General features: G+C 36.3%; 1 protein-coding gene across 1 annotated transcript in view; it reads left to right on the plus strand.

Annotated features, from left to right (window-relative positions):
• Nucleotides 1–5200, plus strand: part of SMU1 (SMU1 DNA replication regulator and spliceosomal factor) — a 30543-nt gene extending 25343 nt beyond the window's left edge. Inside the window, exons 11-12 of the mRNA XM_053703223.1 lie at nucleotides 2208–2360; nucleotides 4746–5200. Of these exons, the coding sequence (XP_053559198.1) occupies nucleotides 2208–2360; nucleotides 4746–4844 (252 nt within the window). The 3' untranslated portion in view covers nucleotides 4845–5200. The remainder of the gene's footprint in view (nucleotides 1–2207; nucleotides 2361–4745) is intronic.
• Nucleotides 5201–15808: the final 10608 nt, after the last annotated feature.

The raw sequence follows: 15808 nt of genomic DNA on the forward strand, positions 1-15808 counted from the left end.
GCTCCTGCGTGGCCACGCAGGACTTGGTATGCAGACCTGGTGAATATGTCATCGGCTCCACCATGGAAGCTACCTTTGAGACAGGACCTTCTTGTTCAGGGTCCGTTCGAACATCCGAATCTGGCCTCACTCCAACTGACTGCTTGGAGATTGAACGCTTGATTTTATCAAAGAGAGGGTTCTCAGATTCTGTCATTGATACTCTTGTTCAGGCTAGAAAGCCTGTAACTAGAAAAATCTACCATAAAATATGGAAAAAATATATCTGTTGGTGTGAATCTAAAGGATTCCCATGGAACAAGATAAAAATTCCTAAGATTCTATCCTTTCTTCAAGAAGGTTTGGAGAAAGGATTATCTGCAAGTTCTTTGAAGGGACAGATTTCTGCTTTATCTGTTTTACTTCACAAAAAGCTGGCGGCTGTGCCAGATGTTCAAGCTTTTGTTCAGGCTCTGGTTAGAATCAAGCCTGTTTACAAACCTTTGACTCCTCCTTGGAGTCTCAATTTAGTTCTTTCAGTTCTTCAGGGGGTTCCGTTTGAACCCCTACATTCCGTTGATATCAAGTTATTATCTTGGAAAGTTTTGTTTTTGGTTGCAATTTCTTCTGCAAGAAGAGTTTCAGAGTTATCTGCTCTGCAGTGTTCTCCTCCTTATCTGGTGTTCCATGCAGATAAGGTGGTTTTGCGTACTAAACCTGGTTTTCTTCCGAAGGTTGTTTCTAACAAAAATATTAACCAGGAGATAGTCGTGCCTTCTTTGTGTCCGAATCCAGTTTCAAAGAAGGAACGTTTGTTACACAATTTGGACGTAGTTCGTGCTCTAAAATTCTATTTAGAGGCTACAAAGGATTTCAGACAAACATCTTCCTTGTTTGTTGTTTATTCTGGTAAAAGGAGAGGTCAAAAAGCAACTTCTACCTCTCTCTCTTTTTGGCTTAAAAGCATCATCCGATTGGCTTATGAGACTGCCGGACGGCAGCCTCCTGAAAGAATCACAGCTCACTCCACTAGGGCCGTGGCTTCCACATGGGCCTTCAAGAACGAGGCTTCTGTTGATCAGATATGTAAGGCAGCGACTTGGTCTTCACTGCACACTTTTACCAAATTTTACAAATTTGATACTTTTGCTTCTTCTGAGGCTATTTTTGGGAGAAAGGTTTTGCAAGCCGTGGTGCCTTCCATCTAGGTGACCTGATTTGCTCCCTCCCATCATCCGTGTCCTAAAGCTTTGGTATTGGTTCCCACAAGTAAGGATGACGCCGTGGACCGGACACACCTATGTTGGAGAAAACAGAATTTATGTTTACCTGATAAATTACTTTCTCCAACGGTGTGTCCGGTCCACGGCCCGCCCTGGTTTTTAATCAGGTCTGATGAATTATTTTCTCTAACTACAGTCACCACGGTATCATATGATTTCTCCTATGTATATTCCTCCTTTACGTCGGTCGAATGACTGGGGAAGGCAGAGCCTAGGAGGGATCATGTGACCAGCTTTGCTGGGCTCTTTGCCATTTCCTGTTGGGGAAGAGAATATCCCACAAGTAAGGATGACGCCGTGGACCGGACACACCGTTGGAGAAAGTAATTTATCAGGTAAGCATAAATTCTGTTTTCCATCACTTTAAGCTATGATTCTAGAAAAGACTATATAGTGGAGTGAGCTAAATACATACATGCTGTGTATATAAATCAACCATATTGGCTATATCTTGTATAAAAGGGATAGTAACCTTTTAGATTGTAATATAAAATACTTAATTATGCATGGTAAAACAATTTTTTTTTTATCAATATATTTTCATTATTTATTTTGCGCCTTTATTGTAATTTAACTGTGAAAATGTTGGGGTTTCATTTTGGAGGACTCGAAATGCATACTGCAGACTCAAATCTACACCTCCTACATATCTGCCCCTTATTGGACACACAGCAGATGGTATCAAATAAGTGACACACAGTTTTTGCCAACATGACTGTGGCTATCCATGTCTACTCCAGTAACAAGCCTGGGAAATGGTGGATGAAGTTTGGCTATTGAAAAATAACTGAAGCAAACAAGGTGTTTATGTATTTTAATGTTTACACTTGGCTGATATGTTACTCCATAGCAAGGTGAAAGAAATGCCCCTTTAATTATATAGTAAATCACAGTTTAAAATATAAATTTTCATGAATATTCTTTTAATTTCTTTGTGAAATTTAGATTGTGAGGAGCTTTAGCTCTGGTAAGAGAGAAGGTGGTGATTTTGTATGCTGCACCTTGTCACCCAGAGGGGAGTGGATCTACTGTGTTGGAGAAGATTTTGTGCTTTACTGTTTCAGCACAGTGACTGGCAAGCTAGAGAGAACACTGACTGTAAGTATCCTAAAGTCATCCAAGTATAATTTAAGGGTATTAAATGGCCATAGTAATTAAAAAAAAAAATATGACATGCTCTGATTCATCAGAGCATTTCATTTTAAGACTGTCGACCCTCAAAGGGGTTAAACACACACAGTAGAAGTACCCTTCAGTGCCTGCTGAGCAATGGTGGACCTGAGTGGAAAACTACGCTGATCCAATCAGCAGCGCCAGTTCCACATCTGAGATGTGTGACTAGCGCTGCTGAATGGATCAGCAGCTGTGTTTTGCGCTGAGGACCAGCAGTTCTTTGTGGGTCCCGAGCAGTATTTCAATTGTCTCTAACCCCTTTGCTCTAACAAACCCAAGCATGTCATTTTTCGACTATAATAAATCTTTAAACGCATTCTAAACCCTCTTATTTGTTTTTTATATATTCATTATTCAATATATATATATATATATATATATATATATATATATATATATATATATATATATATATATATATATATATATATATATATATATATATATATATATATATATATATATATATATATATATATATATTAATATTATAAGCTAGTGATAGGCAACCGGAATAAACATTCTGTACAATATTTCTTACCCTCTTAAAACAAAACTGTTTGAAATTGTCTGTGGGAGTCGAATAGAGTGGATCGAGGAGGTTAACGGGAGCAGAGAGTTTTTCTTGACACACCGGCATTGTGCTATCTGGGGTACAAAATAAAAAGGATGGGGCCAGAGCGGGGAGTCCATGGGGCCTGTTGCCCAACTTAAAGGGACATGAAACCCAAAAGTTTTCTTTTGTGATTTTAAATAGAGTATATATTTTTAGACAACTTTCCAATATACATCTGTTATTTTTGCTTTATTCTCTTGGTATCCTTTGTTGAAGAAACGGAAATACACATGAGTGAGCCAATAACATGAGGCATATGTGTGGCCACCAATCAGCAGCTCCTGATCCTACCTAGTCATGTTTTTCAACAAAGGATAACCAATAAAATGAAAAGTTGTTTAAAATTGTAGGCTATATTTGAATCATGAAAGAAAAAAATTGGGTTTGTCAACAAATGTTTTAATTAACCTTTTAACGCCGTTATGCCGTTCTATTCCGTCATATTTACACTGGGCTTTAAAGCCGTTATGACGGAATAGAACGTCATATCAAACGGCTGTCCTGAAGCCTTCTGCGCTTCAAGGACTTGATCGCGGTCTGGAGGGCGTTCCTAGGGTTGTAGGGACGCCCCCCAGATGCGATCCAATAATTGAAATCTCGCGATCGTATGCACGATCGCGTAGTTTCAATTTGTCTACATCGGAACAGGTGTTCCGATGTAGACACTTTAACCCTGTCACGAAAGGGTTAAATGGTCAGAATGTAAACTAAACTGATTGTTTATCTAAGAAAATGTTTGTATTTATAAAAATTTAACTGATGAACAAAAACGAAATTAAAATGATTGTAAACTTAATTTTTTTTTCTTTTGTGATTCAGATAGAGCGCGAAATTTTAAGCAATGTTCTAATTTACTCCTATTATCAAATTTACTTCATTCTCTTGGTATCTTTATTTGAATTGCAAGAATGTAAGTTTTTAGATGCCGGCCCATTTTTGTTGAACAACCTGGGTTGTTCTTTCTGATTGGTGGATAAATTCATCCACCAATAAAGTGCTGTCCAGAGTCTAAACCCCCCAAAAAAGCTTAGATGCATTATTTTTCAAATAAAGATAGCAAGAGAACGAAGAAAAAATGATAATAGGAGTAAATTAGAAAGTTCCTTAAAATTGCATGCTCTATCTGAATCACGAAAGAAAAAAAAATTTGGTTCAGTGTCCCTTAAATGAATTAAAGCCCAGTATCAAATAATACTCTTTAAAACAGGGTCACTTGAATTCATTAAAGTTTACAATGATGCTTATTTTTTTTAAAATACTTACCTTTGCATTATGGTAAACATAACGCCGATCCCCTGCCCGCATCTGCTGCTTTCATAGCATATCAATGACAAATCCGGCTTTTACTCCAATTGTTGCGTTGCCCCACGACCTGAACGTCAAAGGGGGCACACAACGATTGGAGGAAGCCGGACTCGTGATCAATCTGCTAAAGAAAGCAGCAGGTGCGAGCGGATGATCAGCGTTGTTTACCATAACCCAAAGGTAAGTATTTTAAAAAATAAGCATCTTTGTAAACTTTAACAAATTTAAAGCCCAGTATCAAATAATACTCTTAAAAACAGAGGTACTTTAATTTAAGTTTCCAATCACTTTAAGCGTGTAAATTATATTTTGGCATTTGTACCTGGTTTGTAGTTTTCCATTGTACTTCGATTCCATAATTTCATGTGAGAATGAATTCCCTTCTATAGGTCCATGAAAAAGATGTCATTGGAATTGCTCACCATCCTCATCAGAATTTGATTGGTACCTACAGTGAAGATGGACTCCTCAAATTGTGGAAGCCATAATGGCTTTTCAAAATCAAGAACATTTATTTCATAAGCAAGAAGAGTAGGACATTTCCCATGTTTGTTTTGTGACAGTAGTACAACAAAAATATTTTTTTTCTTTTTCTGTGCAGCAAAATGTTATGTGAATATTTTATCCAACTTTTTTACTGAGTATTTGAGGTTGACAAGGCTCGTAGGGCTTTTCAATACATTGTTTAATCTAATTTGTAATATATGAGTTTAAAACCTTTTTGGTCTCTGTATATTTTTTTATTTTTGTCACTGTTAAGGAATATAAATGAAAAATACTTCTCCATGTTTTGTTATTGACTCTGAAAACAAAATATATAAAATTAAGATTTTAAAACGTTTAATTTTATTTTTTTGCAATCGATAGAATTAAAAAAAAAAATTTTTTCCTTACTAAATTTTTTTTGATCTTATGCTCACCAAACATAGCGAAAACATCAGTCCCAGAATAAGTTACATTGATTCCAGGGACAAAAAAATGCCTGTCAGATATCACATTCATTCCCCAGATTTAACCCAGATCTTTTAGGTCTGTCCAAAATTACAGTGCTTATCGGGAAAGGTTATGTTCTGGTTCAGAAAGGGTGACTTTGACTGAACAGCACAATTTCTCTTTTTCACAGGAGACATTTGAACTTAATCTGCATAGTCATACTCTAGTATTGGATAATTGCCTTCATTTATAGGGCCACGACGCTCAGATCTAAACTTTCATGAATCAGAGCATGTAATTTTATACAACTTTCCAATTTGCTTCATTCTCTTGATATCCTTAGTTGAAAATAATATCTAAATAAGCTCAGTAGATGCTGACTGGTGGCTGCACATAGATGCTGTTCGCTCACCCATGTGCATCGCTATTTCTTCAACAAAGCACACCTAAAGAATGAAGCAAAATAGATAATAAAAGGAATCGTGAAATAAAAATGATTTAAGAAATTGACAATTGGCACTTATTCTCAAATGCTCACCGAGCAAGCTGATGTAAATGGCAAATATAGATATACTGATCGAATGTTCACAAATAAATGGGAACCCTACCTCACACTATTGCCAGAAGCACTCGAAAATAGAATGGCGCCCCCTTTTGTAATAGCAAAGATATACTTACAGTATGTAACAGAAGTGATTGCACCCCTGTGCAATATCACTTATAGTGAATGTCAAGTTAAACCTATTAGCTAAAGTGAAAAAATGAATGAGAGCTTCATTCATGAAAACGTTAGTATATACTTATCTTCAGAGCAATTTCACTATAAAAGCTACACGGATAATAGCTGAAGCTCCGGTCACCATTTTCACCATTTGATTGACAGATGACTCATCTGCAATCAACTAATCGTTGTTTCCCCCCGGGCAGTGAAGTTTGTACAAAGGGGCTGAACGCCCCGGGGGGAAAACAACGATTAGTTGATTGCAGATGAGTCATCTGTCAATCAAATGGTGAAAATGGTGACCGGAGCTTCAGCTATTATCCGTGTAGCTTTTATAGTGAAATTGCTCTGAAGATAAGTATATACTAAATGTTTTAATTTTTTAACTGCTATCGTTTCACTTTAGCTAATAGGTTTAACTTGACATTCACTTTAAATGTCAAATGATTCAAAATTGTATCACCTTGAACTAATTACATTACTTCTTAGTTTTACAGTAGGCTATTTTCTCTTATGTAAAATTTAAAATGAGCAGTTTAGATTTACTATATTACAAATACAGACCCTACAGTAGAAACTCAATGCAACAAAAGTCAATGCACCTTTTATTACTGATATTCAAATCTTATTTTTTCAATACTTTGATGACAGACTCAATATTCCTCGGCATGGAGGATACCAGTGTTGTACAAATTCCTGGAGAGATGTTCTGACATTCTTCAGAGACATTTGTTTTTTTCCGTTTGCTGGAGGGCTTGTGTTGCTCTAATCTTCTGTTTAAAATACCCAAAATATGTTCTATTTGATTCAAGTCAGGTGACATACTTGTTCAGGTCATAGTTTTCACTTTTTTGTTCTTTAGAAACGCTCATGATTTTGGCAGTTTGCTCTGGATCATTATCATGCTGGAATATTCCTCTTCTGACAAGAGTTCTGGAGACTGTGAGTCATCTTGTTAGATGGTATTTTGGTATATCCACAGCCATTCATGGTGCAATCTATATATTTCATGTAGCCCCATATCATCAGACTCCCACCTCCGTGCTTTACTGTTGGGAATATGCATTCACTGCAATAATCCTGGCCAGGTTCATGGCAAACATGCTGAACTCCATCTGAGCTGAACAAATTTATCTTGGTCTCATCTGACCAAAGAATGTGCTCCCAATATTTATCAGGCTTCTTTTCATGCTGTTTAGCAAAGTTTATTTTTGCAGTTTGTGCTGAAGAGTAAGCAAGGTTTTTTTTCTTTCTTTCTTGGATACCATCCATAGAGGTTGACTTTATGCAAGGTCCTTTGCACTGTCTGAGCTGTCACAGAAACTCCAATTTCCATTGATAACCCCTGAGCCAAGTCTGAACCACCCGCCAGTCTGTTTTTCAGAGCTAGATTGTGCAAGTAGCGCACTGTCCATGGGGTCATTTTAGGAGGTTGTCAACTGCGTCTCTGATTAGTGGCACTATGGCTCATTCTATACCTCCTCATTACTGCTGCAACTGTTTTGACTGATTTTTAGTTGGACACCGATCTTCCTGTATGCTTTTCCATCTTTGTGAAGTCTCATAATCGGATTTGTCAATTACTCTGACAATTATTTTCCATGTGGAGCCATAAGGCATATAGACACAGCCCATAGATCCAAAATTGAGAAAGTTCTGGTGTTCATTTTATAACCATGCTCATGCAATTAGGCTAATTGGAAATCACAGGTGTACTCAATTTTGTTGCATTGAGTTTCTACCTTGGGGCCTGTATTTTCAATAGTCTTTCTAAATTATTTGTTTTTGATTGTTCTTAAAGGGACAGTCGAGTCAAAAATTAAACTTTCATGATTCAGATATAATTTTAAACAACCTTCCATTTTACTCTTATCAAATTTGCTTTCTTCTCTTGTTCTTTGATGAAAGCTAAACCTAGGTAGGCTCATATGCTAATTTATTAGCCTTTGAAGGCTGCCTCTTATCTGAATGGATTTTTCAAAGCTAGAGGGCGTTAGTTCATGTGTGCCATATAGATAATATTATGCTCACGCCCGTGGAGTAGCTTATGAGAGGGTACTGATTGGCTAAAATGCAAATCTGTCAAAAGATAAAAAAAGGGGTCATCTTTTTAAACAATAACAATTCTGAAGTAGACTGTCCCTTTAAGAGTAAATACTCTACTTGTCACCTTGGAATAAATTATTAAGAGGCAATATAATTTTGAATCATTTGACCTTAAAGTGATATTGCACAGGGTTGTACTCACTTTTGTTGTATACTGTAATTAGTGGGCATGGAGTGGACTTTTTGGGCCTTACAACACTATCTCCCTTGCCATGGCATCAGTAAAGTTTAATCGTAAGTTTTTGTTTTAATGTTTGTTTAAAAGACAGAAAACAAAAGCTTGTGTGGTTTCCATAATGGTAAAGGGTAATCCTTAAATAGAAAGATCATTACAGTGTATTTTTCTCACCTGCTTATAACCTGTGGTTATGATTATTTATCAATCCCTCTGTATATCTGCTTGAGTGTTTAATAAAGAATAAAAAAAGGAAATTGGTAATTTTGATTTCAGTTATATGGGAAAAGCTTTTTTTATTTAATGTGGGTATTCATTTTAAGGTTTAGATGTTTGCACTGTTAGGATTTAGGAGTAGGCACTTCTCTTTGGCTGTCTATGGCAGCAGTGTTTATAACAATGTTATACATAGTTGCAAACACTGCTGCCACTCTTAAACTAACCTAGGCTTACTGTTTTTAAAGGGACATTAAACACATCAAGATATTAATATAAATGGTTTAATTCCAAGTAATAAAACAACTTTGCGAAATACTTTCATTATTTATTTTGTTCTCCTTTCCTTTAATTGAATTCTGAATATTGGGGTCTTTCCAATTCATGTAAAACATGAAAGTGCAGACACCACTATATTCCACACAGTCATTGGTAGCACACTCTCTAGTAAGCCATTTATAACCATTCCTATTTGGCCTCAACAGAAAAGGTAACCTAAGTCACAATATGGCGGTGCCCACTGCTTTATGAACATTAACTTTACCCTTTTTTTCTTTCAATATTTAAACAACTAATATAATTTTTAAAATATATGTACAAATTATTCTCAGGCTAATCTTTGCTCTGAATACATCGTTCAAGCAATGATTTATTTAATGTTTAATTTCCCTTTAAGGAAGGATACCAAGAGAACTAAGCAAAATGTATCCTTTAAATCATGAGTGAAAATATAATTTATTAACAAATGTGAATCAATAAAAAATTCTAAATATGTTAAATGTGTATAATATGTATATAATTTAGCTATATCCAACAAAATGTCTTCTGGTAAGAAGCTGTCACATTTGTTTCTGGTTCCTTTGAAATATTCCAGTTGCATAAAATTGTAATATAAATTACAAAGTTTAAACGGACATAAAACCTTTTTTTTCTTTTCATAATTCAGACAGAGCATGCTATTTTAACCAGCTTTCCAATTTACTTCTGTTATTTAATATGCTGTTTTCTTGGTATCTATTGTTGAAAATCACACCTACATAGGCTAAGGAGCAGCAATGAACTACAGGGAGCAAGTTGCTAATTGGTGGCTTCCTCTTATTGGCTCACTTGATGTGTTCAGCTAGCTCTCAGTAGTGGATTGCTTCTCCTTGAGCAAAGAATACCAAGAGAATGAATCAAATTTGATAATGGAAGTAAATTTGAAAGTTGTTTTAAATTATATTCTCTATCTAAATGAAAAGTGTGGGGTTTTATCTCTCTTTAGCAACCCTGCCGAGATATGGGGTAGCTCACTTTTCTCATAAATATTAGTTGACACTAAAATATTAGGCTTTGTTTTAAATCCAAATATACAACAGTTAACCAAATATAACCTTGGGCCAGCAGTTCATTCAGTAGGAGTAACACTTCTTGATATGATGGATGCTGCACTACCGCACCCCTGGACTAAGGGTCAAAATTGTAGCTACACTGCTTTGTTCTGTGTAAAATAATAGTGTTTCAAGTTCTCCCAAAAGTAGTGTGCCAACAACAAACTAAGGGTAAATAAAAAGAGAGAAGCGCTCAACCTGGGAACGAACAATAGCATAATAGCTTGTTCTATGGCTAGTTACCACCCTAGAAGCAGCCTCTTTTTGCTCAACATGTGCCTTTCACAGAGAAGAACTTTCCTGTAGCATATCAGTCTGATCCTGACTTAACAGTGCAGTCCAGCCCCGAAATACCAGGCAATCCCTCTCTGAACAAGAGAAACGGCAAAACCCCAGATGTACGTTTTGGCCTATTGTGGGCCTCGTCAGTGAGGTGCAGCCATATCACTCTAGGCACACTGAGCAACGGGTCCACGTCTGGATTCCCGCATCACACTTAGGGTGACTTCCCCAAGTGTCATAATTTGCATAAATAAAAAGAGAGAAGCGCTCAACCTGGGAACGAACAATAGCATAATAGCTTGTTCTATGGCTAGTTACCACCCTAGAAGCAGCCTCTTTTTATTTAAACAAACTAAGGGTGCCTAGGCTGGAACATTAGTTTCTGTGGATATACCATACTTAATACCCGCGCACAGCCAATCACGCGCGGGCAGGAGCTGTCAATCTTGGTCGGAAGCAGCTTAGCTTGGGGAAGCAGCGGTCTTGTGACTGTTGCTTGATAAATAACGGCGAGCAAGTTCTTGTGAGAACTTGCAGCCATAGAGGCTTGATAAATCGAGCCAATATTAGTTTCTGTTATCCAACACCACGGCAGCAAACTCAGGCATTATGTAAATCATAGAATTGATTAATAATATATTGTCTAGAACAAATTCTGCTCTTCCATTCAATCAGTTGAATTATTTCTCTGGATTAAGCTTAAAGTGAATGTAAATTTTGATGCTAAAGTGCCCGGTTTTTAAAACTTCGATTAAAAACAGGGGCACTTTAATTCATCAATATTTTCATTTCACTCCTGTTGTGAAAATAAACTTACTTTTTAATCTTCACAGCAGCTCCAGCTTCCTCCACCTGTTTCAAAGCCTCTTCCTGGGTCTAAAATGAGGTATCTGGCTTCCTCCAATCACAGCAGTGAATCAGACACTGAATCCCCCGGGGGGGAATCTGTGATTGGAGGATGACCTATCAATCATTTCTGACATCAGAAATGGCTTGTGAGACCGGAGGAAGCAGCAGCTGCTGTGAAGTTTAAAAGGTAAGTTTTTTGTCACAACAGGAGTGAAATGTAAATTTTAATGAATTAAAGTGCCCCTGTTTTTAATCAAAGTTTTAAAAACCGGGCACTTAAACATCAAAATTTACATTCACTTTAATAGCTTTGCAGAAATGTGTTTGTAATGGATTCCCTATGTTTATCACTTGCCATATATTCGTCATAGCACCAATCCTACCAGTTTGGAATCCGTGTTGGTCAGAGAGATTTAGTGATATTAGGTATTCAAGCATTATTTTACTTCTTTGAGAATACCCAAAATTCTAGTCATAAGCGTCTCACAGGAAAATAGGGTCTCGTGTAGCATGCACAAGTAAATCTGGACCAACTTTAAGGAATATTACTACCATATGGACTTTTATATTGTCTTATAATGCACAACATTTATTCTTACTTGATGATAAATTATTTTCTTTCTTGGTAGCGAGAGTCCATGAAATTCTATTCTTACATATGGGAATATATCTTAGAGATATAATTAGATAGGAGCGCCAAAGGAGGCAAGGCCAAAGGTTAAGGTAATAGTTGGTTTTGATGTAATCGGGATTGGGATTAGTCCTGTGTGAAGATAGACCATAGAGGTTGTGTTAGTCCTATCTAATGTGTTAGTAGATTTATTGAATGCGTGAAGTCCAAGCGTATATTTCCTTAGACTGGGGGTTGTGATAACATTCACTAAAAATGCAAGTTTAAATGCAAGTTTAAAATTAAATGTATATTACAGTGAAGAATTGCTCGATAGGAACAATAAATGGCACAGAAAATACGTTTTCCAAATAAAATATCACAATTTAATACAAGTTACATAAGAAAATATGGATCCATATCAATATTAGTATTATCTTAAAAACAATATTTCGGTATAAACCTAAAACATTTAAAATGAGTGAAGTCTATCTGACAAGATCTTCACGTATACAAGAAAGGGGGAGCGAAATATGTTGTCAGGTTATTCTCTAATAAAAACCTGCTGGATGTCTAAATGTGCAGGAGTGTAAAGTTGGCAGTGATTAAAACATATGTGTGAAGGTAGAGTGGGCTAAAATTAATAGATAGTGTAAACCCTAAGGTTGGGGAATTTACCTATAAGTAGTATACTTTGAAAATCAGCATGTAAGCGATATGCTTTGGGAGATCAGCATATGAGCATTGTAATCTGTTGTGACAATTACATAACAGCTGTATAACAAATACTAAATGTTCTAATAAAATAACAGTATAAATATAGCAGTAAGAAAACAGATATGGTGTGGAAAAATGTGATCTCTAGATAAGTGGTGACAATCCAAATTGGTGGGAGGTAGTTCAATCCGTGAGAAAACATAAAATCCAAAGGTTATGCAAAGAAAAATAAAATCCACACAGAAATGTATTTCCAAAATATATATTTCCTTCAAAAATGGTGATGTCTCAAAAAAATGGAAAAAATATAAAAATGTAGCTAGTGTGTGCACAAACTAGTGAACGTGATCACTGAGAGAACAATAGAAAAAACTTCAAAATATTTTGAAAAACTTCAGAGAGCCTGTGATTCTCGAAAAATAGTTAACAATCAGCTTCCTGATAGTATATATTCCTGAGATGGCTAAAACAATAGTTCAGAAAAAGAAAACAAATAGAATTCAAAAAATAGAGTTCAAAAAATAAAATTCAAAAAATAGAATTCAAAAATAAAATTCAGAAAATAAAACAAAAATAGAAGAAAATGTCTTGGGGAATCCTCAAAACCTGTAAACAAAAGATAACAACATAGTGTGATATTGTTATTGATATCCAATAGTTAGAAGGGATAATGCTCACCATATACTTGTCAACGCATTTCGGCCTGCAATAGAGGCCTTTCTCAAGACTAACATATGGTATGGGTGAGCACCATCCTTTATACACTTTTCTATCCAATCGTGATCTTCTATAATTGCGCCATAATTTTGGCACCAAATAATTACTATTCCGGGAATTGTGACCCGGCAATGTTAACCCGGAAGTATTTTATGGACCTTACTTTGTTATTATCCAAGTGTAATGTTTTTATATTTAGTCATAAAGCCCTATTTGGTGGGGCTAACTTATGCTATTTGAGCTCTTATGTATATCCGTTATTATCTCAATTATGTCGGTGTGTCCCCTTTCACTCGGAAGTCAAATCTGCTTCCTGTTGGTGGGTTTGTTTACACCTGATGTTGTATTGCGTTAAACCGGAAGTGTGAAAGTTACACACTTCCGGTTCGGTCGTTAGACCTTTGCTATTGATTTTCTTCCGGGTTATGTTATATTTTATGTTTCGAGTCGTTGATTGGTTAGAATATGGATCAGAATACCCTTATGTGGCTAATTATAACCTCTGCTTCAGAGTTGGAGAAATTTTTTAGAGGGTTGTTCTGTTTGCTTATGGCGATCAAAATTCCTTTAGAGATATTGGAGTTCGCCCTGTGCCTATATGCCATAAAAAGTCATATGATTAAAATAATATAGTTTACATCAGACTCTACTAATGTCTTAATAATAAGATACTGTGATGTGTAGTATTACGCTTAGTTTATATTAAGCATAAACCCATCCTATGTTATGGGGGGTAGAACAGAAAGTTGTTAGATGAGGAAAATATATGACTGTTATGTATGCTAAGTGGAGATTAGAGGATTGAATTGTATGTTGTTGAACAAATGATAAGATGTCTAGTAGAGATTTAAATCTACAGATTGCAGTTTTGTATGTAGGAGGTCTACCATATCATATTTCTATGTAAGAATTTCTAATATTCCTAGAGCTGTGCAGTCAGTATCGGTGTGTTGGTTTGGACTGTATTGTAGCTTATTTTTCTTTAGGCTAACATCATGGTTTCACATGTCCTGTGTATGATGGCTGTTTAAATTGTTGCTGAATCAGTAGACCATGTTCTCTGAATAGGTTCCCTGCATGTTTTTATCACTTGCTTCTTAAGGGGGGAGGACTTCCATCAGACTTTGGGGAGATATCTTTGTCTCCATGGGTTGTTATTGCCTTAGACTTAATAGATGGCAGAGGTCTTCCTTATTGTTTAAACCCTTTGGGTGAAGACAGTCCAAATCAAAAATCCATCTTGATTCAGCAATCAAGAGCTTTCTTTCATAATTGCCTCCCCTCCAGTTTGGTTTTATTATTTGTATTCCGTAGAATCTGAGGTCCTTGATGTTCCCTCTATGGTGGATGGAAAAATGGTTGTATAGGGCAGTGTCGGTGTTACCATGTTCGATCTGTAATAGATGTTCTCGTATTCTGTCTTTTAGACATCTCGAGGTCTGACCGACGTACTGGAGGCCACAGCTACATTGTATTATGTAGATCACGCCTTTGGTACTGCATCTTATCAAGTTCTTTATCTCATATTTGTTATTGGAATTGTGAGAGAGGAAGTTCTTAGTTCTTCAGTCCCCTTTTGCACGCCTTGCAGCTAGGGCAAGGGAAGAATCCTTTGATGTTTCTCCCTAGAACGTCCTTCACTTGGGCCGTTTTTGGACGAGGGATGCTGGGAGATATTATATTCTTGAGGTTGTCCGATTTCCTGTAGATGAATCTGGGTCTACTGGTCAGTGTTTCTCCTATGATATCATCATTTTTCAGTAGGTGCCAGTGTTTCTCCAGTATCCTTTCGATGGTTCGTCTATTCTCGCTGTATTGTGTGATGAAAGCGACATCTATAGAATTGGTGTTGGTATTGGTTTCCTTCCTCTTGTCTCTATATTTGAGGAGCTCCTTGCGGTCTCTACTTCTGACTTCCTCAATATCCTTATTGAGTTTCTCTTCATCATATCCTCTATCCAGGAAGCGTGTTTTTAGTTCTTCCGCCTGGCTCTCCCAAAGATTGTGATCTGAGCAGTTTTTCTTTAGTCGTAGTAGCTGCCCCTTGGGAATATTTTCCTTCCATCTGGAATGGTGACAACTTTCACTGTGGATGTAGTTGTTACAATCTACTGGTTTGAAATATGTTGAGGTCTTAAGTTCCCCATTCTCAACTGTTATTCTGAGGTCTAGGAAGGTGATCTCAGTGTCACTTATCTCATGTGTAAATTTTAAGTTGTTGATGTTCTTATTCATGACATTTAAGGTGTGTTCCAAGTCGTCTCTGGAACCTTTCCATATCATGAGGATGTCATCTATGTACCTGTGTGTTATTTTATTAGAACATTTAGTATTTGTTATACAGCTGTTATGTAATTGTCACAACAGATTACAATGCTCATATGCTGATCTCCCAAAGCATATCGCTTACATGCTGATTTTCAAAGTATACTACTTATAGGTAAATTCCCCAACCTTAGGGTTTACACTATCTATTAATTTTAGCCCACTCTACCTTCACACATATGTTTTAATCACTGCCAACTTTACACTCCTGCACATTTAGACATCCAGCAGGTTTTTATTAGAGAATAACCTGACAACATATTTCGCTCCCCCTTTCTTGTATACGTGAAGATCTTGTCAGATAGACTTCACTCATTTTAAATGTTTTAGGTTTATACCGAAATATTGTTTTTAAGATAATACTAATATTGATATGGATCCATATTTTCTTATGTAACTTGTATTAAATTGTGATATTTTATTTGGAAAAC

Source organism: Bombina bombina, chromosome 2 (genome assembly GCF_027579735.1).
Source record: "Bombina bombina isolate aBomBom1 chromosome 2, aBomBom1.pri, whole genome shotgun sequence".
Lineage (NCBI taxonomy): Eukaryota > Metazoa > Chordata > Amphibia > Anura > Bombinatoridae > Bombina > Bombina bombina.